Here is a 25,713-nt window from a genome sequence, read left to right on the forward strand (position 1 = left end):
CGTTCTTCTCTTAACCCACTTCCCTTACTTTCCTCTTACGTGAGAGCCAGAAATCTTGCTTGTTTGTAGGTGACCAAATACTTATTTTCCACCATAATTTGCAAATAAATTCATTAAAAATCCTAAATGTGATTTCTGGATTTTCTTACTTTTGTCTGTCATAGTTGAAGTGTACTATGAGTGAAAATTACAGGCCTCTCTCATCTTTTTAAGTGGGAGAACTTGCACAAATTGGTGGCTGACTATAAACATATTTTGCCCCCCCACTGTACATTAAACTCAGATTTCTCACAATTCCTGACATTTATTCCTTGTAAAAATCCCTGTCTTAGGTCAGTTAGGACCATCCACTTATTTAAGAATGTGAAATGTCAGAATAATAGTAGAGGAATTATTTATTTCAGCTTTTATTTCTTTCATCATCCATTCCAGTGGTCCACAAGTTTACATACACTCAATTAGTATTGGTAGTATTGCCTTTAAATTGTTTAACTGTGGGTCAAACGTTTCGCGGTAGCCTTCCACAAGCTTCCCACGATGAGTTGGTGATTTTGGCCCATTCCTCCTGACAGAGCTGGTGTAACCTGAGTCAGGTTTTGTCATGGCCTCCTTGCTCACACACACTTTTTCAGTTCCGCCCACAAATTTTCTATAGGATTGAGGTCAGGGCTCTATGATGGCCACTCCAATACCTTGACTTTGTTGTCCTTAAGCCATTTGCCAAAACTTTGGAAATATGCTTTGGGTCATTGTCCATTTGGAAGACCCATTTGCGACCAAGCTTTAACTTCCTGACTGATGTCTTGAGATGTTGCTTCAATATATCCACCTAATTTTCGTGCCTCGTGATGCCATCTATTTTGTGAAGTGCACCAGTCCCTCCTGCAGCAAAGCACCCTCACAACATGACGCTGCCACCCCCGTGCTTCACGGTTGGGATGGTGCTCTTCGGCTTGCAAGCCCTCCCCCTTTTTCCTCCAAACATAACAATGGTCATTATGGCCAAACAGTTCTATTTTTGTTTCATCAGACCAGGGGACATTTCTTCAAAAAGTACAATCTTTGACCCCATGTGCAGTTGCAAACCGTAGTTTTTTTTTAATGGGGGATTTGGAGGAGTGGCTTCTTCCTTGCTGAGCGGCCTTTCAGGTTATGTCGATATAGGACTTGTTTTACTGTGGAAATAGATACACTCCTTTATTGGGGGTGTCTTGCTAATTGCCTATAATTTCCACCTTTTTCTATTCCATTTGCACAACAGCATGTGAAATTATATTGTCAATCAGTGTTGCTTCCTTACAGTGGACAGTTGATGTCACAGACAGTTTGATTTCACAGAAGTGTGATTGACTTGGAGTTACATTGTGTTGTTTAAGTGTTCCCTTTATTTTTTTGAGCAGTGTACATATGAGATGAGTAATTCCAGATATGTAAACATTAAGTGACTAAGATACCGTAGAATAATATAGAATACAGTATATACATATGAGATGAGTAATGAGTAATGCAAGATATGTATTCCAGTCTGTGCTAGCAAAACAGTCCTGTAGCATAGCATCCGTGTCATCTGACCACTTCTCTATTGAGCAAGTCACTGTACTTCCTGCCAGTGGTGGAAAAAGTACTAATTTGTCATACTTGAGTAAAAGTAAAGATACCTTAATAGAAAATGACTCAAGTAAAAGTGAAAGTCACCCAGTAAAATACTACTTGAGTAAAAAAAAAAGTTAACGTTTTTTGGTTTTAAATGTACTTAAGTATCAAAAGTAAATGGAACTGCTAAAATGTACTTAAGTATGAAAAGTTAAAGTATAAACCATTTCAAATTCCTTATAAAAAGCGTATATATATTTTTTAAATTGACGGATAGCCAGGGGCACATTCCAAAACTCAGACATCATTTACAAACAAATAATTTGTGTTTAGTGAGTCTGCCAGATCAGAGGCAGTAGGGATGACCAGGGATGTTCTCTTGATAAGTGAATTGGACCATTTTCCTATCAAAATGTAATGAGTACTTTTGGGTGTCAGAGAAAAAATGTATGGAGTAAAAAGTACATTATTTTCTTTAGGAATGTAGTGAAGTAAAAGTAAAAGTTGGCAAAAATATAAATAGTAAAGTACAGATGCCCCAAAAACTACTTAAGTAGTACTTAAAAGTATTTTTACTTAAGTACTTTACACCATTGCTTCCTGTTTTAGTTTTTGCTTGTAAGCAGGATTTTGGAGGATAGAATTATGGTCAGATTTGCCAAATGGTGGGAGAGCTTTGTACGCGTCTCTGTGTGTGGAGAAAAGGTGGTCTAGATTTTTTCCCTCTGGTTGCACATGACATGCTGGTAGAAATGTGGTAAAACTGATTTAAATTTGCCTGCATTAAAGTCCCCGGCCACTAGGACGCCGCTTCTGGATGAGCATTTTCTTGTTTGCTTATGGCCTAATACAGCTGGTTGAGTGCGGTCTTAGTGCCAGCGATGGTTTGTGATGGTAAATAGGCCGCTACGAATAATATAGATGAGAACTCTCTTGGTAGATAGTGTGGTCTACAGCTTATCATAAGGTACTCTACCTCAGGCGAGCAATACCTTGAGACTTCTTTAATATTAGACATCGCGCACCCGCTGTTATTGACCAATCGACACACACCCTCGCCTTACCAGACGTAGCTTCTCTGTCCTGCCGATGCATGGAAAATCCCACCAGCTCTATATTATCCGTGTCGTCGTTCAGCCAAAATTTGGTGAAACATAAGATATTGCAGTTTTTAATGCCCTGTTGGTAGGATAGTCTTGATCGTATATCATCCATTTTGTTTTCAGAACTTGCTCTTGGCATACAACACATCTCAATATTTTTGTAATGTATTGTTAAATCATAATAGAAAGCTTTTATATGATGTGGTGGTCCTGATAAGACTGAAGCCACCGGTATATTATATTTGATGACTTATGATGATGTCTCCTCATCAAAAGAGAATGCTTTTCCTGTCATGGTTGTCATGGTGGATCAGAATGTGCCCCTCTCTCATCTCATTTAGCTTCTGATTGAAGTCTAGAGCAATCATAAATANATTGAGATTGAGTCATCTGTGGATGTGTTGGGGCAATATTCGAATTGGAGTGGGTCTAGGGTATCCGGGATGATGCTGGTGAAGTGAGACATGACCAGCCTTTCAAAGCACTTCATGGCTACCGACGTGAATGCTARGGGGCGGTAATCATTTAGGCAGGTTACCTTCGCTTCCTTGGGCACAGGGACTATGATGGTCTGCTTGAAACACGTAGGTAATACAGACTCGGTCAGGGAGAGGTTGAAAATGTCAGTGAAGTCACTTGCCAGTTGGTCCGCGCATACTTAGAGTACACGTCCTGGTAATCCGTCTGGGCCCGCGGCTTTGTGAATGTTGGCCATTATCACACAGTCGTCCGGAACAGCTGGTGATCTGATGCATGCTTCAGTGCTGCTTGCCTCGATGCGAGCATAAAAGGCATTTAGCTCGTCTGGTAGGCTCGCGTCACTGGGTAGCTCACGGCTGGGTTTCCCTTTGTAGTCCGTAATAGTTRTCAAGCCTTGCCACATCCGTCGAGCGTGTAGTAGGATTCAATCTTAATCCTATATTGACGCTTCGCCTGTTTGATGGTTCGTCTGAGGGCGTAGCGGGATTTCTTATAAGCGTCCAGATTAGTGTCCCGCTCCTTGAAAGCAGCAGCTCTAGACTTTAGCTCGATGCAGATGTTGCCTGTAATCCCTGGCTTCTGGTTGGGATATGTACGTACGGTCACTGTGGAGACGACGTCGTCAATGCACTTATTGATGAAGCCAGTGACTGAGGTGGTATACTCCTCAAAGCCATTGGATGAATCCTGGGAACATATTCAAATCAAATCAAATTTTAATGGTCACATACACGTGATTAGCAGATGTTATTGCGGGTGTAGCGAAATACTTGTGCTTCCAGCTCCGACAGTGCAGTAATATCTAACAAGTAATATCTAACAAATTACACAATATATACCCAATACACACAAATCTAAGTAGGAATGAATTAATACTATATACATATGGACGAGCTATGTCAGAGTGGAATGGACTAAAATACAGTAGATGWAACGGCTTTCTTCTTCCTCCTCTGATGAGGAGTAGTAGGAAGGATCGGAAGACCAATGCGCAGCGTGGTACGTATCCATAATGACTTTTAATGAGAATGAATACGACAAAATACAAACTAACAAAGTGAAACAAAATGAAAACCGAAACAGTCCCGTAACGTGAAACACACAAACACTAAACAGGAAATAACCACCCACGAAACCCAGGTGGAAAAAGGCTACCTAAGTATGATTCTCAATCAGAGACAACTAACGACACCTGCCTCTGATTGAGAATCATACCAGGCCAAACGAAAAACCCAACACAGACAAACGAACATAGATTACCCACCCAACTCACGCCCTGACCACACCAAAACAAAGAAATAACAAAAGAACTAGGGTCAGAACGTGACAGTAGAATAGTATGGAATACAGTATATACAGTTGAAGTCGGAAGTTTACATACACCTTAGCCAAATACAGTGGGGCAAAAAAGTATTTAGTCAGCCACCAATTGTGCATGTTCTCCCACTTAAAAAGATGAGAGAGGCCTGTAATTTTCATCATAAGTACACTTCAACTATGACAGACAAAATGAGAAAAATCCAGAAATCACATTGTAGGATTTTTAATGAATTTATTTGCAAATTATGGTGGAAAATAAGTATTTGGTCACCTACAAACAAGCAAGATTTCTGGCTCTCACAGACCACAGACCCATGGTGGATCAGAATGTGCCCCTCTCTCATCTCATTTAGCTTCTGATTGAAGTCTAGAGCAATCATAAATAGAGTGCCAGCACTCTTGAGTAAAGAGTGCCAGCACACCACAACCATAAATAATCTTTCATCACATTCTATCCCTGTTTAGTGTTGCCAAACCATTCATATAAGAATCACAGTGGATAGAGCTTATCATGCTACTTCCTGTATGATATGATGTCGCACAGCTGCATGGCACACCAGACTCATCATGACACCCCCCAAGTCACAATGACTCTGCTGGTGTAATCAGATAATCAGCATGTTTCTTTGTTACCATCCCCCTTTACTTCCCTCTCTTGTTATCTCTGATAAAAGACTAGTCAGTGTGGTTGGGATTCCAGAGGAAAACACACATCATTGTAAGTTATTTTCTGGAACTGGAGAGGTTGGTTGGTTTCCTGTGTTAATCATGCTTGATGAGCGTCAGCAATGAGAGCTCAGTGATTAGATACTGTATTAATTCCACCCCAGCCCCAACCTAAAGGGATGTTTGATGTCTGCAGTAATAATAATAATAACTTTATTTGTATAAAGCTTTTCAATATAAGTAACAAAGTGCTTCACATCAAAATAAAAGTACTATCAAAGAAACAAAGACAGGAGGAAGGAGAAATGGAGAAGAAAGAGAAGCAGCCTGATCTCCAACCTAGAATGGTCCACAGCGCCCTGCCAGAGGATCTCTGGCTGCGTCCTGGCTCATAGAGAGATAAAGGATCTGAGATATAGGATGGGTCTAAACCAAGCCTAGCCATAAACGTGATTCATAAAATGTATTCTAAAAGTGACTTGTAGCCAGTGTGGAGAAGCTGAAATAGGTGTCATGGTTACATTTTCGGGTGCCTGTTAAAAGCCAAGCTGCATTTTGAACTTACTATAGATGGAGTGATTTCMGACTGAGTTACAGTAATATAGGTGTGAGGAAATAAAGCATGTATAACTTTCTCCAGATCAGTGACTGAAATAAAATACTTGACTTTAACTATATTTCTTAGATGATAAAAGCAGGACTGGACAACCTTTTTTACATGCAGCTCGAGGTTTAGGTCAGGGTCAAAGAAAACGCCAAGGCTTATGGACGTAAGCTTTACATTGGTGGACAAATTACCAAGGTTATCTACAATCTGGGTTCAAGCAAGGTGGGGGCCAAATAAAACAACCTCTGATTTCCTATCATTGAGCTGGWSAWWMWMSTCAGACATCCAACATTTGATCTCAGCAAGACACTTGTGAAGGGTAGCTACCTTAGCTTGGTCCCTGGGTCTGATTGGTAAATAGAGCTGTGTGTCATCTGCCTAGCAGTACGGCTGTGCATTTCAGCTGGAGTAGTGGTGAGACTGGCTATGCCAGCTATTCAACACAACAGCCAGATCACATGAGATGACATGTGGGAATGAAGGGTTCTTGATGATGATGATTATATTGTATAGTTTCAGACACTGATTCAGTGTGTGTGTGTGTGTGTGTGTGTGTGTGTGTGTGTGTGTGTGTGTGTGTGTGTGTGTGTGTGTGTGTGTGTGTGTGGGTGGGTGGGTGTTATTTTGTAGCATTTTTCCCACTTACTGTAACTATATTGTACTTAGTGTTTTTAGATCTTGAAAGCAGCATGGGAATTCCCTGGATGATATTCAATCACTTTGATTGAAGCCCATCTACTGCGGTCAATCAGCCACTGTAACATGTATTGTAATTCAGTAATCCCTCAGATCCTGTGTCAATGGAGGGGATTATTGGTGAGGGGTCCATTGAGATGCAGGGTCTGGTGTGGTGAAAACCAGGCTGACTGGGGTCTCCCCAAGAATGGCAGGGATAGAGAATGGGGAAAAAGGGATCCTCTCCATGAGAAGGTATCAATTTCCATGTGAGTCCATCTCTTAGTGTGGAGCACATTATCAGCACAATGTCCATGCAGATGGCCTTTCCTGCTCCTTGACTCCCTGCCTCCCAGACCAACTAACACTAAACTACAGTAAGCTTAACCCTGTGAGCCTTTTTTAAATTGAACTTTTATTTAATCAGGGGAACCCATTGAGACCAGGGTGCACTGAGCCCTGCTCATAGGGAGGGCTTGGAGGATGCAGAGGGAGAGCGAGAGAGAGAGAGAGAGAGAGAGAGAGCGAGAGAGAGTGAGAGAGAGTGATGTGTGCCTGGGCTAATTGTGTTTGTATCAGTAACTGACCAGTTATAAAGATCTGACAGAGAATTATCCAAATTTCCTCAGATATTCTATCAGGAATTTACTAAATAATGCTCAGTAAGTAATTGTTCTAAATGAAGGTGAACTTTAGGCCTAGGAGATGAATTAAATGTAGGTTAAGTTTGGATGATTATGGTGACTCCTCACCTCTCACAAGATTCTATTAGCAATTCCAAAATCAAATCAAAGTTAAATGAATAGCTTTGAGTGGAACCCCTTCATGTTTATTCCAGGGTTATGGAATGCACCTCACTGGTCCTTATAAATAGTCAGACCCTCATTGAGAAATATGAGCAAATTCTTCCTATTAATGCAATTGGCAGGAAGGGTGGGGGTTGTTTGAGGGTTTTGGGTAGGGCTGGGTGGTGGGGGTGTTTTTTTGCAGGGAGGGCCGACAGGGCAGACCACATGATTTCCCCCCTTATGTTGTTAGTTGTTAGTCACTGGCTGCTGAGAACGAAGGCTGGGAGGGACGGATCACCTGAAAAGCCCTCATAAAGATGGCATTTATCAAGCCTATAGTGGCAGGCCGGGCCAGGCCTCTCTAGGGGGAAATACAGTCGGATCTCTCATTTAGGAGGACAGGAGAGAGGGGTCAGAGCGGAGGAGAGAGTGATGGAGGGCCAGATTGGGGTTGACGGTTTTTATAACAGAGTCGTTAAGTTTAATGCAAGTCACAACGGGGAGCCCCTTTACTCATCTCCTCTTCTTATGATTACAGCGCTTGGCTCCCTCAAAAAACAGATTTCTCTCAATCGGAGAGAGTTTGAGAAATACATAAGCACTTACAATAGTAAATGAGAGTTATAAGTGATATTTGTATTTATTTATTTAACTTTTATTTAACAGTAAAGACACTTGAGGTTAGACAACCACTTTTGCAAGGGCGACTTGGCAAGAGGTCAGTAGGAAAGTATGATATAGGTGATATGCATACAGTACCAGTCAAAGGTTTGGACACACCTACTCATTCCAGGGTTTTTCTTTATTTTTAACATTTTTTACATTGTAGAATAATAGTGAAGACATCAAAACTATCAAATAACACATATGGAATCATGTAGTGACCAAAAAAGTGTTAAACAAATCAAAATGTATTTTATATTTGAGATTCTTCAAAGTAGCCACCCTTTGCCTTGATGAAAGCTTTGCACACTCTTGGCATTCTCTCAACCAACTTCATGAGGTTGTCACCTGGAATGCATTTCAATTAACAGGTGTGCCTTGTTAAAAGTTAATTTGTGCAATTTATTTCCTTCTTAATGTGTTTGAGACAATCAGTTGTGTTGTGACAAGGTAGGGTGGTTTACAGAAGATAACCCTATTTGGTGAAAGACCAAGTCCATATTCTTGCAAGAGTGTGTTAAAAAAATCAAAATGTATTTTATATTTTCGATTCTTGAAAGTAGCCATCCTTTGCCTTGTAGAAAATAGTAAAAATAAAGAATAACCCTTGAATTAGTAGGTGTTCCCAAACTTTTGGCTGGTACTGTATGTGGTCATTATCACATTGAAGGCCTGTGAAGGGGTTGGTACTCTGTGTTCTGTTCTCTGTGTGTGTTTATGGTACAGATGAGTACGAGCGGGGGAGATGGGGGTGAAGTAGGGGGTCAGATCAATGCACTGGGTCCGGTGTCATGTGTCGTTGCCCTTAAGTTTGGCGTGATCATCATTGCACGGCACGCTACTTCCTGCTTTATTCATCCCTGATTCATTTGTTTTTGTCTCCTGTTCCCCCAAGTATTTTTCATTTGTACAGCATCATTGATTAAATTAGCAACAAACAACAAATCTATTATGTCTTGATATAACGACACAATTCCTGTTTGATTTTAGTCAACATGATGTGAGTGTTTTGGATAGGTTAGTATCAGCCTGTGGTTTGTTGTTGTGTATAGTGATGCTCTGTCTGTATGAAGCTGATGATGCTATATGAAGTGCGGTATGAGCACCTCTCCCCAGAGATGGAGGACAAGTCATCAAAGAGCCGTCCAGTCCACCTCTGTTCACCCTGCGTCCTGAGTCACAGGCCTGCTTTACAGCGCTGTCTGTCTGTTACCAAAACACACGGCAGGGCAGGATGTTGCTCCAAGGCAAGTCATTCAACATGAACACAAACAGAGCAGTTATATTAGAACAATGACAGCCAAGCTAATGAGTCAAAGGGTGTGTTTTAGTAGGGGTTTGTATCTAAATAGGGATTATTTACAGCTAATTTCTCCATACAAAGAGACTGAATAACAACTGTTTACTCTTGTACCTCTAACACCCTTTTATCAATTTGTGTTTGAAGAGAGAGGTGATATACTTGATTAGACTTGTTATAAATGATTGGAAGAATGTTTAACTTGATAGTACTAATTGGTGATTTTGCAATTATCAGAGCTTCACATACATTTTTATCCATGGTCTTCATCTAATGGTTTTAAATGTTTTTTTTAAAGGAACATGTGAGGTTATTTATATTGAAAATCAAAATTTAGTTACTCTTATTTCATGTTTTGATTGACCACACAGTGCCTTCAGAAAGTATTCATACACCTTGACTTATTCCACATTTTGTTGTGATTACATTTTTTCTCCCCCATCTACACACAATACCTCATAATGGCAAAGTGAAAACATGTTTCTAGAAATGTTAGCAAATTGATTGAAAATTAAATACAGAAGTATTCACACCCCTGAGTCATTCATGTTAGAATCACCTTTGGCAGCAATTACAGCTGTGAGTGTTTCTGGGTAAGTCTCTAAGAGCTTTGCACACCTGGATGGTACAGTATTTGCACATAATTCTTCAAGCTCTGTCAAGTTGGTTGTTGATCATTGCTAGACAGCCATTTTCATGTCTTGCCATAGATTTACAAGCCGATTTAAGTCAAAACTGTAACTAGGCCACTCAGGAACATTCAATGTCATCTTTGTAAGCAACTCTAGTGTATATTTGGCCTTGTGCTTTAGGTATTTGTCTCCCAGTGTCTGTTGGATAGCAGACTGAACCAGGTTTTCCTCCAGGATTTTGCCTGTGCTTAGGTTTATTACGTTTCTTTTTATCCTAAAAAACTCCATAGTCCTTGCCGATGACAAGTATTCATGCAGCCACCACCATGCTTGAAAATATATAGAGAGTGGTACTCAGTGATGTGTTGTGTTGGATTTGCCCCAAACATATCTGTATTCAGGACAAAAATTACAATTAATTTCTGTGCCACATTTTTTGCAGTTGCCTTATTGCAAACAGGATGCATTTTATTCTTTACAGGCTTCCTTCMTTTCACTCTGTTATTTAGGTTGGTATTGTGGAGTAACTACAATGTTGTTGATCCATCCTCAGTTTTCTCCTATCACAGTCATTAAACTCTCTAACTGTTTTAAAGTCACCATTGGCCTCATGGTGAAATCCTTAAACTGTTTCCTTCCTCTCCGACAACTGAGTTAGGAAGGACGCCTGTATCTTTGTAGTGACTGGGTGTATTGATACACCCTCCAAAGTGTAATTAAGAACTGCACCATGCTCAAAGGGATATTCAATGTCTGCTTTTATTTTTATTTTTGCCCATCTACCAATAGGTGCGCTTCTTTGTGAGGCATTGGAAAACCTCCCTGGTCTTTGTGGTAGAATCTGTGTTTAAAATTCACTGCTCGAATGAGGGACCTTACAGATAATTGTATGTGTGGGGCACAGAGATGAGGTAGTCATTCAAAAATCATGTTAAACACTATTATTATTTAACACAACTTCTGTTAAGCATATTTTTACTCCTGAATGTATTTAGGCTTGCCATAACAAAGGGGTTGAATACTTATTGACTCAAAACATTCCAGCTTTTCATTTTTAATTTGTAAAAATATATATTTTTAACATAATTCCACTTTGACATTATAGGGTATTGTGTGTAGGCCAGTGACACACACTCTCAATGTAATCCATTTTAAATTCAGGCTGTAACACAACAAAATGTGGAAAAAGTCAAGGGTTCTGAATACTTTCTGGAGAATACTTTCTGAAGAATACTTTCTGAAGAATACTCTCTGAAGAATACTTTCTGAAGAATACTCTCTGAAGAATASTCTCTGAAGAATACTTTCTGAATAATTTTTCACCTCAGGCAGTAACAGTGGTTGTAAAGCACTGGAACTAGCAATAGACAATTGCTATTTTGTATCATTGTAGTGTTAGAAAGGGGCAAGGTCAACAAAGTAGGTCTTGAACAGTACTTTCACTGGCTGTCTGTACATTAGACAGACAGACAGACACATCCTGCCCAAAGCGTATGCACAACCTAGCCACAAACCTGAGACTATTACTGTGCTCAAAGGGGAGACTGAAAAACTCCTCATGATTCACCGCTGAAGCACTTTCTCTCCCTTGTTCCGAGGTCTGACAATAAAAATATTAGAATTGAGTAAGAATAATATATTTATCTTAAATGGTTGCTATTTGTTAATGTGTTGTTATTTTTTATGCATGTAATGAAAGTAGAACATATTGTACACAATTTTAGAGCGAAAGACTGTCTTGCAGCCTGTGGGTTTCTCCAACTCCATAGTAACCTATGTGGTGATCTGTGGAATGTCAAAGTAGATGATCAACAAGGTGAATGTATTATATGAGCCGCACGTACACAGCCACCCATTATTCACTGCATACTCTATAAGCCACACATTCTGCATTGGTCAGTCATAGATTTGTTACTTACATAATTAGTTTGTTGACAATGGTCCAGAAATGGCGTGACGATTTTGCAACAATAAATATAGCATGGGAGATATTCAACCTATGTGGAGTGTCTCTGACTCAGTAATGTGGCCATCGATACCTGGTTAAATAAAGGTGAAATAAAACATWWAAAAAAAAAATTTGATCAATGGGATCAGATCTGCCCAGGCAGACTCTGGTTCTAGCTTTCTCCCATACCCCCTGCTCCCCTCCTCTTGGCCTCTCCTGCGTTCCAACTTGGAATCCTGGCCAGGCTAGTCATGGCTGTCTCTATCCCTCTGTGAGTCAGTCAACCATCCCATTCCCCACACCCTACCTCTGGAAAGGCCAGCAGCACAGTCACTGAGTGACACAGACCTCTCACCTCATCACACCTCCTCAGCCACTCATAGGCCCAGACCCGGGTGGTTGTTGGTGGGTTGTTGGGGGCTGTTTTATAGGACTACGTGCATGTGAGGTGACAGGAATAACAGAGTGCTATATATAATTGGTGCTCCTTGTTTCCTGGCAGTGGGCACCCCTGGGGGCAGACAGTGTGTTTAGCTGGCAGTCCCTCCCTGCAGACCCGTGCTGATAAGTCATTTCCAAAAAAGAAATGATCTCATCCCTTCTTCCCTCCCTCCCTTCATTGTTTAGTGCTCCCTCCTTTCTGTGAATTTGTCTGAGAGTATGTCTGTGAAAGAGATTGTGTGTGTGTGTGTGGTGTGTGTGTATGTGTCTGCCACAGATAGTTGAGAGGGAAGCAGGCAGAGTTGTGATAAACACACTGGCTGGGTAGTACTAGGGGGATCTCCATCCAGGAGCGGGCTCCATGCCTTAGTGATGAAGTCATTGGGAAAGAGCCTGATTCAACGGGACCAGATCAGACTGACACACTGAGACATGGAGTCACACATACATTTTTTTCACCGTATTTTTTCACCGTAACTCAACTAACTTTTTTTACACTTCACAAATCATTATCGGGGATTATTGTTTGCCTACATGGGCCATTATTACATGCAGGCATGTGCACATATAGAGTCCTAGGTGTGCTGAAGCACCTGCCCTTTTGATTGGTGTTGTTTTTTAAAGCACATTACAAATGTTTTCTCTCTTTTTTCTCTTGTAACTGTAAATGCAACGAATTGTCTATCAAAGGAGATAATCTTGAAAAATAGTCCCCCGCGAGCACGGTGGTGCGTTGCTGCATGAAGTACCCACCGGCGCCGAGCGGAGAAATTAATATTGCCAGTAGAAGGTTACTTTGGAGTTGTTAGCGTTTGTTGTCTCATGGTCAGGCACAGGGGTGAAGGGGCCAACTGCAGTAAAGACTAGCTTGTTTTGACAGCATAGCCTAGCTAACTAGCTGATTCATCTAGTCTAGTAGTGGTTGTAGCAGAGATACTTAACCAACTCCCTTTCATCTCTGGTTCTCCCTGGCTTAGCCTACAATGTGTGATGAGTCAGTGTGTTTTCGTAGAAAATGAAGGCCTATGTAAAACACATCGTGGACAATTTGGCTATAGGAGCAGTAGAAAAGTAGGAGCACCTGCCCTGATGCCATTATTATTACCAGATAACAACAATTCTACAGTTTGTGTTAAATCTTGAACAAACTGTACATTGAAATATTATAATTGTAAAATTAGATGGAAACCTTTTAGATGAGTGGTTTAATCATAGATATTCATAGTTGTGACAAAGACTTCCAGGTTTCATTGTCTCAGTTCAGACAGACACAATGCCATTAACACCAAGCCTGAGTTTCTGMCTGTATCTGGTTGTACTGGCAGAAGTGTTATGTTTGATGTGAACTTGGGCCCTGACGGTGTTGTGTTGAGTAACACTAACGGTTGCCTAAGCTCTTTGTTGTGATGTTGTAACCAGTTGGACCTGGCCAGGGGTTAGCTAGCTGTGCTCGCTGTCATGTGAGAATTGTTCTCTATCGCTGTCATGTCCTGCCCCTGGGTTGGGTGTGTGTGTGGGGGTATTTATGATTGTGCCACTAGTTTTCATGTGTGTATTGTGGCTGCTTGTGGTTCGTGTGTGTGTGAGAGAGAGAGAGAGAGAAGTGTGTGTGTGTGTGTGTGTGTGTGTGTGTGTGTGTGTGTGTGTGTGTGTGTGTGTGTGTGTGGTGTGTGGTGTGTGTGTGTGTGTGTGTGTGTGTGTCAGGCAGCTTCACAAGGGGCCAGGGGTCATAGGTTACCTCTGAATCATGTTCTGTAGAATTTGGTCTCAAGGAAATGAACGCACCAAAAAAATGGGAATATAATATACGTGACAGAAGGAAATGATAGCTCGTAAAAAAAATGGCCCATTGTTGACGGTCACAAATGAACTCTTTAATGTTTTGTCCTCTATGTAGGAGGAGGATGTATTGGTGGTGGTTTCGTTAAGGAAGCAAGTCTCCTTGTGAGATGTTAAGAACATGGCTCAGCACCTGAACATTCTACTCCTCCCTGGTTATTTATCAATAAGTAGATTTTTCCTCCTTGATGTGACTTGGCTGTGAGTGGGTAGGCAAATAGACCTTCACAGCCAGACAGGGAGCTCAAATCGCTGACGGGCTAAATGAAACCATGGTTATCTGATTTGGCACTGCTCGTTTCTTACATATCAAAATGCATTAGGTAGTAGTAATTTCTATTCTTCTAAGTATGGCCTAGGCACTATCTCTTACCTGCTTCAGTCACAGCCTCTCGTCTCCCCCATCTTTAGATAGAACACTGTCGATTTGACCGTTTGACAGTCAGCGTATGGAGTGTGTGTGTGTATGTCTGTCACTGTGTGTGCATGCATGTTTGCTTCAGTTGTTGTATGTTTCAGTGTGTGTGTCAGTGTGTGTGGTGATACCTATACCTCCCATAGATCTGTCAGTTCTCAGTTCCCACCACTGACCTGAGATGTGAGCTCACAGGGTGAGGAGAAATGAGACTCATCATCTGCTTGATAAGGTCCTCCCTGCATGAATCTATATATCACTTCATTTAAATGGATCAATACAGGCTTCATAGAGTTAACAAGAAAGTTAGTACACCCAAATGTGGCACAGCAGCTGATCTAGTATATCAATGTAAAAAGTAAGTGTCCACTGATAGTTTGCTGCAAAAGTTATCTGTTAGGTCAGTGATGCATTACAAGTCTTAAAGTCCCCCTCTGTGTCCTACCTGGCATCATCAAATAGCTGCTGCTCCCATGTTATGTCCAGATAGTTTTTTTAGCGTGGGCTCTGTAGTCCAAACATACCACCTCTTCTGGTCAATGACGCCATATATTTGCCCTCAATGTTGCATATTGATTAAATCTAACCTTAAATCTAACAGAAACAACATTGATTTATTTATCTTAGCTCTCTATCTTAGCTTTTGATCACATATAATTGGGCTTTATTATGCATTTGTAGATTATTGTAGGACTTTATATGTAGCTTCAGTTTGAATCTTTTTGTCAGATGTAGTTATGTAGGCTCTGGTATATTGTGAGTCACTGAATGAAGACCTGTCTGATCTAGTACATGTTTGAGTTTTCTTAATTCAGTAATAGTTCAAATTATCTGAATAAATGTGGAGACAAAATGTATGCTATGTTTTGTGTTTGATGTTGATATATTTTTTTAACGGCACATTTGAATCGTTTTGTCTCCCGTCGGAAACATTGCAATGTTTTCTCTCCCGTTGGATTATATAATATTACTGCAATTTGGACTCCCTTGTTATGGTTTATTGAAAATAGAATTATCTCATTCAATGTGAAAAATGACATTTAGAATTAAATGTAGCATTTGTTCAACAATAGTTAAATCAATAGCATCTTTTCACCAACATGCAAAAACAAACAGATTTTAGAAATTGGTGAATATTTCATACACTGATGTGTAAAAATATATTTGATAGGGATTTTATAGAAAAAAACATTTTCAGAAAAGTATTATTTTGCAAAAGTTCCAGATACTGTATCACAAAATCATAAAGATAGAGTCCTGAAGTACTAAAATCATGTTTTTGACCATTGGTTTTAGAGTTTTCTAAAGGTAGAAGGCAGTCAAGAAATAGACTACTATTGATTGTAGAATTTGTGGTTGATTTTATATTTTGCTTATGTTAATTTCCTGAGTTATTTGTATTAGATTCATGCTTTTAATAGATTTAGGATTATAGAGTAAATGCATGACGTGATTCAAATCTATCATTTAAATGTGTGATATGTTTTTGTTCTGTTGCTGATACTTATGTCTGCTTGTTGTTCATTACGAGAGACATTTTATTTTGAAATCAAGTGGCGTTATTTTAGCTAGAATCTATATGGATCAATTGTGACTGATTACGGGAACTAGATAAGCCATATTCCTCTTTAATAGAGAAATCCTCTTTTTATATTTGATTGTTAGGCTAATTCTAAAAGTGTCAATTTGGTTTTCTAGGTTTTTCTTGTTTGCATTGAATTATAATTATTCTCCACCCACCCACCCTATAACACCCACACTGTTGCTCTATAGTATATATCTTTATGTTCTAGTATTGTAAACCACATGATTTCAACAAACATGGTGGTTACAAGGTTTGTTCAGTAGCTGTTAAGCAAATAACAGGAATGTATTGTTTACTGAATAGCACTATTTTATTAGACTTTTACTGAAATACGGCTACTACAACGTTCTCCCTCTTATGATTAAAGAGCCAGCAAACTCAGGGTGTGGTTACAAAAATAATTTAAGAGAAAACATTTCATTTAAAAACTCACAGAGAGTAAATCTACTACAATAATGACCAATCACATTTTTTCATTTTTTTAATCACATATATTTGAATGCATACCTTCAGAAATTCTATATTTTCCAGATTCCAGATACTCACATTGTCTGAATGTAACATTTACAATTCCCCTTGAACAAAAATACATTACAATCACTGTCTGTGCCTCTTACAAAAATACAGCACAATATATGGTTTTAAAGATACTTACTTAAGATATAGTACAACACAAGTCCAGAAGGTTCAGTCTGTAGAATGTTCTAGAAAGTTTGTGATAGTTCCAAAAGCTCAAAACAGGCAGTTTTATGTACATAAAGACACACAGATACAGCCCTGAGGTATTAAAACATATTTGTGACTGTTAGCTTTGAGTTTGTGTCAACTTGTTAAGTTTTGGTGTCAGGCTCATGACTCAGTGTTGCTCATCGTACAGGACATGAATTGAGCCCGCCATTTCTCAAACCCTGACTTGCTCTCTTTGTTCTTGTCAGTTTGTGTTTCAGTCAGTCGGAAATTGAATATCTGATCTGATTTTGAATTTATTTATTTGRCTTAGAGTTAAGTTATTACCAGAATTGTTGTACTATTTAGCATTTAGGAAGCGGTTTGGTTTATATGTGTGTAAAAAGTGCTGTAGAATGTGTTGGATGAAGGGTGGAGGGGATGAATCTTTAATCCACTCATCTTCCTCTGGATCTTCTTTTGTGCATTCTCTATTGGGTCAGATGAGCATGATCCATCTCTAGGATTTTCTTTGTCACTTACAGTCTTTTTATTCTGTCCATTCATGACAAGGATATCCGTAACTCTGTGTTTGGTTAATGATTAAAATAAACTTAACTGTTGTAAACTCATGCAAATGAAAATGCTTGCTGTGACAACAGGCTGAGATAACTCTTGTTTTCTCACACAATGAGAGGGAAGATTGTGTGTGTGTGTGTGTGTGTGTGTGTGTGTGTGTGTCGTGTGTGTGTGTGTGGTGTGTGTGTGTGTGTGTGTGTGTGTGTGTGTGTGTGTGTGTGTGTGTGTGTTGTGTGTGTGTGTGTGTGAGAGAGAGAGAGAGAGAACACGACACGTGTGTGGGAAGTAAGTATTTAAAGAGTTGAAAGAGAAACTTTGGTCCTATGAAGTCACAGCCTTTGAAAATACGGTTTGACTTTGAGTTTGTCTTGGAACATGCATCCCCACACCACGTTACAGATGTATATTTTCACCTTTATAATAGGAGTTGGAATGCTTTTAACAATGTTGGTAATGGTTATAATTGAAAAGTTGTGCACTAAAGAGTGTAAGGTTTTAGTATGTATTTGTTAGTGATTAATCATAACTCCTGATAGGATGGGCCATTCTCTGTTCCAGACATTATCTCTCTCTCCTCTCTCTTGCTCTCTTCTCTTCTCTCTCTTCTCTCTCTCTCTCATCTCTCTCTCTTCTCTCTCTCCTCTCTCTCCTCATCTCTCCTCTTCTACTCTCTCTCTCTCTCTCTCTTCTCTATCTCTCAACTCTCTCTCCTCTCTCATTCTCTCTCTCTTTATTCGTCTTCTTCTTCTTCTCTCTCGTCTTGCGCGCTCGTCTCTTCTGCTGCTCTCTGTCTGTCTCTTCCTTTTCTTTGTTGATGTGTGCGTGTGCGTGGTGATTGCGTTGTTGATGTGGGGTGTGGAGAGAGAGAGAGAGAGGTGGGGGGTGGTAGTGTGCTTGTAGTTGGTGGCTGAATCTTGTAAAGGGTTTTCCTAATATGGGCTGTCTTACAGCAGCCTCCTCATCCTATGGCTGGTAGAGGGCAGGGCCTTCCCCCTCTCTCAGCCAGTGATGACACAGGCACGACTCACTTCCTTATTAATTGGCTGAAACCAGTTCTTACAGGAACCGCTGGTGATAAATGTGAGAGTTCTGAGAAGTCATTCATTTCTCCTCGCTCGCTGCAGCAGAGAGGAGAGGAGCACTGCAGGGGAGTTGAACGGGTTTGCGGATGTGTGCGTGTATGTGTGCCAGAGTGTGTGTGTGGTTGCCAGAGCCGGAGTATGTGTGTGTGTGTATGTGTCTGTGGACTTAGAGGACAAGCCAACTTTTTACCCTTTTCTTTTTATTCTCTCTCTTTTTGTTCTAAAACAAGCTGAAGTGTTAGAATATGTAGCTCTCAGTACATCCTGTACTTTTTCACTGTTTCTTTTTTTTTTGTCTGTTCTGAATTCCTGTCTGTGGGGATGAGCTGTTTGAATGCACAGTCTCTCTCGCTCTCTGTGTGGAAGAGGGAAGCAGGGAGAGAGGAAGGGAGCAGGAAGGCAGGACAGCATGTCTCCCTTTGTTGCTGCCCTTGGCTTGGTGGTGAGTAACAATGATGTGACGTGTTCTGTGTTCCCCTCCTCCCTCCCCTCTGTCTCTCTCCTTGCCTCCATCCCACCCACCCTCCCTCCTTCCCTCCCCTTCTTTTTCCCTCTATCTGTTGGCTGTGTGGCAGTGCTGTCCCAGTGCTGGGCTCCTCTCTACAGAAGCCCTTTAGGGAGTACTTGCAGGCCCAGAGAGCCAAGATGCACCACCACGCGGGAGAGGGGACCTCAGCCGTAAGTACCTCATCCAGGGGCCCATCCTCTACTATACTCTACTGCCTTCCTCTATTCACTACCTCCCTCATGGAGAGGCCCTCTCTCTAAAGAATGTTTCCCTCACTTTCTTTCTATCATTCTCTTAGACTCCCTCCACTTTTCTTTCTTTATCTTCTCTCTATCTCGCTCTCTCTTTTTTGTCTCCCTCTCTTTCAGTAATTTCCTTTTTTTATTATTCACTTTCCTTTCAATCTCATTTTCTTCTCTCTTTTTCACTTTTATTTTAAATTTTATTTTCTCAGATTTGTAATCCTCCCATCTCTCCCTGAGTCTTTCTATTACAGTAGTGGGATGAATATATATAGTGGAGATGATACTGTAGTCCAGCAGTAGCAATGTAATAGTACTGTACCTCTCAGGGCCTCTGGGCAGCGTTTAGAGTGACAGGGAGAGGGTTCATTGGGTGCATGGTGGGCTGGGCAGGCTGAGGGGAGGCTAGGAGGGGGCTGGGGCTAAGGGAGAGGGGGCCAGTGTAGGGTCTGGCTATAGCACTATTAGCAGTGTAGCACGATTAGCACTTAACAGTGTTAGCAGTAGGTGTGCTGAGTCATGCTTAGTCTGAGTTGATGGGAGTGTGTGAGTGTTCAGTCACTCCACCTTGTCACAGAGTGCCCCGCCTGAACCCACTGCTAGTGATGACTGGGGGGCGGGCGGGGCCCCCCTGCCCTGCCATTGACAATCCATTAAAAAAAAGCTGTCTGGAACAAAAAGAGCCAGTTGTAGCTCGAGCCGTATCTCTTTGAAAGCTTTTTAAAAATGTCTCTCCCTCTCTTTTTCTCTTTCTTTCTCTCTCTGTATCCCTCTCCCGCTCCTTCTCTCTCTCTTTCTCTCTCCCACTCCCTCTCTCTCAAAATTATTCATTGCAAACCTTTTTCTTTTTTCCCCCCTCATCCGATGTGCGAGCTAGTAAGAAAGAGAGAGAAAAGGAAAGGAGAGACTTTGAGTTGCACAACGAGAGATTAAGGCTGTTTCTAGAACAATGTTCCTTTTTTCTTGTAACTTGAACCTCCTGCAGTTACAGGAGAAAAGCGAGGCAATTTAACTTTGGGGAAACGGAGGCTGCCAGTTGGGGTCACCGGGGGCAAGGGAGGAGGTTTGGCGGGTTTGCTTTTTACTACTACTGATCTCTCTCTGTCCTGCACATGGATGTGGGAGCAGATCTCATCCCACTCAGATAGAACATAGGTTATAGTTTAGCATCAGAGACTGTAGATGCTAGGGACTACGTGGGGAAGGCTGACTCCAGAGTGACCAGGGTCTCGCCCTTCTGTTTCTGTTCCGTTTCTTGCAGGATGAAAACTGGCTGTCGTGGGGCTTTGAGAAGGTGATCGTGGTCATGGTTTGTTTCTTTGTCTGCTCCATCGTCAACTCCATGGCCCAGAGCTATGCCAAGCGCCAGCATCAGCAGAAGTACTCTGAGGGGAAAACCAAGTGAAGGCAACACTGAGAAGCGAGAAGAGCAGCTAGCCTAGCACACATTCTGGGCTCTCGGTCAAAAAACCCTCAGCACAAACTTGCTGTATCCTCCTCTTTTTTCTCTGTCTCCAATAATCTCCAATGAGACACAAACCGCCATAATCCGAAGTATGGGCGTCCATGTTATCGATCGATGGATATCCATCCGTATGAAGTAATCGTTTTCTTTGTTTCTGTAGTGATACTGAAGGTTATCCGTTTACATGGAACTTGGACTTAATTTATTTGCTTTCCAGGATTTTTTGATAGAGATGATGGCCCATAGTTTTTTGCTTCCTCAGTGGTTGTTCACTATAAGGTAGGTGCTTGGCCATGTGGTGTGGTGTTGTATGGATAGGACATCCATTTCATTGAGCAGCTCTACAGTGACTGTGTGTGGGTGGGTCAGCAGCTACTGGCACTGATTCTCCTCTGCGAGGCCTTAAGTACTCTTTGGTCCAGCTTCCACGACTAGAACTGATAGTCTTATCATAGAGCCTGTTTATTTAAATTATTATGTTTGGCTTGGATCAGTTTTATTTTACTTAAATGATTTGGTGAGTGCACTGTAATGCAGGGACTGATGTTATATATTATTTAAGTTGTGTAAGGCCTAATCTGTTTTTTCCCAGTTAATTTTTTAGGATTTGTGTTTTTTTTTTTTTGTTTTTTTCAACTGAAATGGGATAGACAAGGAATGTACATGGACTGCACATCTTGTAAATATAGCTATGATAATATATGATTTTCATAACTTCACTTCTACAAGTCTGATGTAGATAGATCTGAATAAATCAAAACAGGGAGTTAAATCACTTGATTTTTATCTGTACCTATACTACTATTGATGTCATTTCTATGCTGTAAAATTCCACAGAGTGAGCACCTTTGGATCAGACTTCATAAATCGTCCATGAATCATTCTGCTGGTCCCTTTGTCTAGAGTTATTTTCTACTTCCAATAAGAGAGCACATGAGTCAGACCTGGGGCTGCTCAACCAACCAGACACACTGATGGATTGAATCAGATCTGTGTTTGTGCCACTTCTGTAACTCTCTTCCTTATAGAGCCTTTCATTCGGATCACAAGTCGTGTTTGGTGGTATCTGTTTACTTTATATGATCTTTTAGGGGTTGTGCCTGGTTTGAAGCTTGTGGTAAGTGATTCCTTTGTCTTCAGTGCCTGGATGTGGAGGGAGTTTCAGACAGTGTGTGTGTTAATGCAGCAGACTCCTCTGCACTCTCTCAACTCCCATGTAAAGCTTGAACGCTCCGCAAGCTCATGTTCACAATTCCTCTGGGAGGAAGGGCATCACTTAAAATGATGTTATGTCATCAATATGTTACTTTTTTTCTGTCTTATGCTTGTTGGATAACGTCAGCTGGCTTGTGATCCAAGATTCCTATTTTTCGTAATTGCTTGTGAATTATTTTTGTATTTTTTTTGTACTGTTGCCCTGGTATGTTGGTTTGGGAGCTCCGGGCAGACAGGCAGGAAAGGGGGGGGGGCGAGCGGAGAGAAAAAGAGAGCGAGTGCAGTGAAAAGGGTCTGTGGCGTTACCTCCAGTGAACCCTCCTATGAACTCGCTGCACTGCCCCAGTGACGGAGCCAGGAGACGAATCAGTCGAGTAGATTCAAAACAGAGAGGCACTGTTGAACGCACAGAGCCTCAGCCTCCCTCCAGTCTGCTGCAGCTCTGATAATCACCCCATTCAAATACAGCCTCTCTCTCTCAGGGTAAGTAATGGAAGGAATTTTTTCCTCCTCTTTCCTCATATTACGTGTGTGTTTGTGTCTCAGGCATGTCCGTCACTCTCTCGGCCTGTCAGATAGCTTATCAGACTGGTGTTGGCTGTTACATTGCAAGGCGACAACAGTCTGTAGGCTGTCTGACATTTCGGGCTCTTTCATCTGACCAGCATCCTGTTTTCTCTTTGTCCGTCTGTGGTTGTTGTCATTGTTGAAGCATCGGTTCCCATTTTGAGCTGTGTGGTCTGATGTTATTGTTCCTTTGTTGCAAAATATTTTAGACATAAGTTTGGTTTATTCACTCTTTTATTGATATATTCTTTGTTGACTTCTTTTAAAGTGGTTATATATGTATATCTGTTTGTAAATGAAAATCTTTTGCCGTTAATTTGTCCGATCGGTGTGTGTGTGTGTATGTGTGCATGTGTGCATGTATCATTGCATATCTGTTAAAAGGGCTTGTGTGTGTTTCTGGAGTTTGTCTTAATCCCCTTGAATTTCCAGAGAATCAGGAAAGCACACACCTTATTGCAACACTCTATTGTGACAGCCAGCCAGTATTTGCTATGGTACACACAGTCCTCACCTCAGATAGTTCCTCCTTCCACTTTACACTTCTCTCTTTTCTCTCACACACTTCTTTCCATTTTCCACTATTGCTCAATAGCAGATTTTTTTTGTCTAACGTTGCATTTTATTAGTACAGCTTTTTCTTGTTTTTGCTTCAGGGTTTGTATTTAGAAAAAGCTGAAATCATAGCTTGACCAGTACATGTTCTTTTTGTGTTCATAAATTTGCTGAACCAGGATGACTTACCTTTTGAGAAATGACTTATGTTTTCCTTGGCAGTTTTAGAACATCTTGTTCCATAAGGGAGCCCCATTTTTGCGTGTGTGTGTCTTTCTCTGTGTGTTTACGTTTCTATGTGTAAATGTCTGTGTAATGGTGGGTGTCTGTACTTCGGAATTCTTTTCGATGTATGTATGCATGTCCTGTTTTATCTGTTTTCTCTTTAAATAAAGGACTGAAATAAAGTCACTGGGTTTTGTTCATTATTTTTTAATCATGTGATATGCCGTGACTGTGGCCACACAACCCATTAGTACTGGCCCGAGAGTTCCTCAGAGACACTCACATATCAGCCTTGGGGAGGGACAGGGAGTATATTGACTTCTCTCTCACATTTCATCTACTTATGTTTCACATTCAATCACGTTACAGACCGGCTCTTTTCCTTAAACATTTACATCATATCACTTTCAGATTGCAAATCATGTCAGCGCTGTGAGGTTACAGTAACAAATGTGATTGATTATGGTTAATGAAAAACGACTATTCCAAATCAAATCCATTTTTATTTGTCACATGCGCCGAATAAAACAGGTGTAGAATTTACCGTGAAATGCTTACTTACAAGCCCTTATCCAACAATGTAGTTTTAAGAAAATGGAGTTAAGAAAAGATTTACTAAATAAACTAAAGTAAAAAATTTAAGAAAAAGTAACACAATAAAATAACAATAATGAGGCTATATTCCGGGGGTACCGGTACCGAGTCAATGTGCAGGGGTACAGGTTAGTCGAGGTAATTTGTAGATGTAGGTAGGGGTAAAGTGACTATGCATAGATAATAAACAGCAAGCAGCAGCAGTGTAAAAACAAAGGGGGGGTTCAATATAAATAGTCCGGGTGGCCATTTTATTAATTGTTCAGCAGTCTTATGGCTTGGAGGTAGAAGCTGTTAACCTCTTAGCGCACGGATCCCGCTAGCGAGAGCCTTTTGGACCTAGACTTGGTGCTCCGGTACCGCTTGCCGTGTGGTAGCAGAGAGAACAGTCTATGACTTGTGTAACTGGAGTCTTTGACAATGTTTTGGGACTTCCTCTGACACCGCCTAGTATATAGGTCCTGGATGGCAGGAAGCTTGGCCCCAGTGATGTACTGGGCCGTACGCACTACCATCTGTAGCACCTAATGGTTGGATGCCAAGCAGTTGCCATACCATGCGGTGATGCAACTTGTCAGGATGCTCTCGATGGTGCAGCTGTAGAACTTTCTGAGGATCTGGGGACCCATGCCAAATCTTTTCAGTCTCCTGAGGGGGAAAGGTGTTGTCGTGCCTTCTTCACGACTGTGTTGGTGTGTTTGGACCATGATAGTTTGTTGGTGATGTGGATGTGAATGGGGGCGTGTTCGGCCCTCAATTTCCTGTAGTCCACGATCAGCTCCTTTGTCTTGCTCACTTTGAGGGAGAGGTTGTTGGCATGGCACCACACTGCCAGGTCTCTGACCTCCTCCCAATAGGCTGTCTCATCGTTGTTGGTGATCAGGTCTACCACTGTTGTGTCGTCAGCAAACTTAATGATGGTGTTGGAGTCGTGCTTAGCCACGCAGTCGTGGGTGAACAGAGATTACAGGAGGGGACTAAGCACGCACCCCTGAGGGGCCCCCGTGTTGAGGATCAGCGTGGCAGATGTGTTCTGCCTACCCTTACCACCTGGGGGCAGCCCGTCAGGAAGTCCAGGATCCAGTTGCAGAGGGAGGTGTTCAGTCGCCGCGTCCTTAGCTTAGTGATGAGCTTTGTGGGCACTATGGTGTTGAACGCTGAGCTGTAGTCAATGAACAGCATTCTCACATAAGTGTTCCTTTTGTCCAGGTGGGAAATGGCTGTGTGGAGTGCGATTGAGATTGAGTCATCTGTGGATGTGTTGGGGCAATATTCGAATTGGAGTGGGTTTTGGGTTTCCAGGATGATGCTGGTGAAGTGAGACATGACCAGCCTTTCAAAGCACTTCATGGCTACCGACGTGAATGCTACGGGGCGATAATCATTTAGGCAGGTTACCTTTGCTTCCTTGGGCACAGGGACTATGATGGTCTGCGTGAAACACGTAGTTAATACAGATTCGGTCAGGGAGAGGTTGAAAATGTCACTGAAGACACTTGCCAGTTGGTCCGCGCATGCTCTGAGTACGCGTCCTGGTAATCCGTCTGGCCCCGTGGCCTTGTGAATGTTGACCTGTTTAAAGGTCTTGCTCACATCGGCTACCGAGAGCATGATCACACAGTTGTCCTGAACAGCTGGTGCTCTCATGCATGCTTCAATGTTGCTTGCCTCGAAGCGAGCATAAAAGGCATTTAGCTCATCTGGTAGGCGTCACTGGGCAGCTCGCGGCTGGGTTTCCCTTTGTAGTCCGTAATGGTTTGCAAGCCCTGCCACATCCGACGAGCACCAGAGCCAGTCTAATYGGATTCAACCTTAGTCCTGTATTGACGCTTTGCCTGTTTGATGGTTCGTCTGAGGGCCACATGAGGTGGAAGCATGAGGACAAAAGAGGACCACATGACAAAGTTAGACCATGATGCACAGTGATGAATGTCTACTAGGGGAAGAGGCAGATTGGTCC

General features: G+C 41.5%; 1 protein-coding gene across 3 annotated transcripts in view; it reads left to right on the forward strand.

Moving 5' to 3' along the window:
* Positions 1-23,341, forward strand: part of LOC111951181 (vacuole membrane protein 1) — a 119,879-nt gene extending 96,538 nt beyond the window's left edge. For 2 of the 3 annotated variants that reach the window (XM_023969241.2, XM_023969240.2), the window contains exons 11-12: positions 18,958-19,060; positions 20,394-21,480. In XM_023969241.2, coding sequence (XP_023825009.1) covers positions 18,958-19,060; positions 20,394-20,537 — 247 coding nt within the window. In that variant the 3' untranslated portion in view covers positions 20,538-21,480. Of the gene's footprint in view, positions 1-18,957; positions 19,061-20,393 lie in introns of all 3 variants that reach the window. The other variant, XM_070434268.1, reaches the window with a different exon arrangement.
* The last annotated feature ends 2,372 nt before the right edge of the window (positions 23,342-25,713 follow it).

Source organism: Salvelinus sp. IW2-2015, linkage group LG23 (assembly GCF_002910315.2).
Source record: "Salvelinus sp. IW2-2015 linkage group LG23, ASM291031v2, whole genome shotgun sequence".
Lineage (NCBI taxonomy): Eukaryota > Metazoa > Chordata > Actinopteri > Salmoniformes > Salmonidae > Salvelinus > Salvelinus sp. IW2-2015.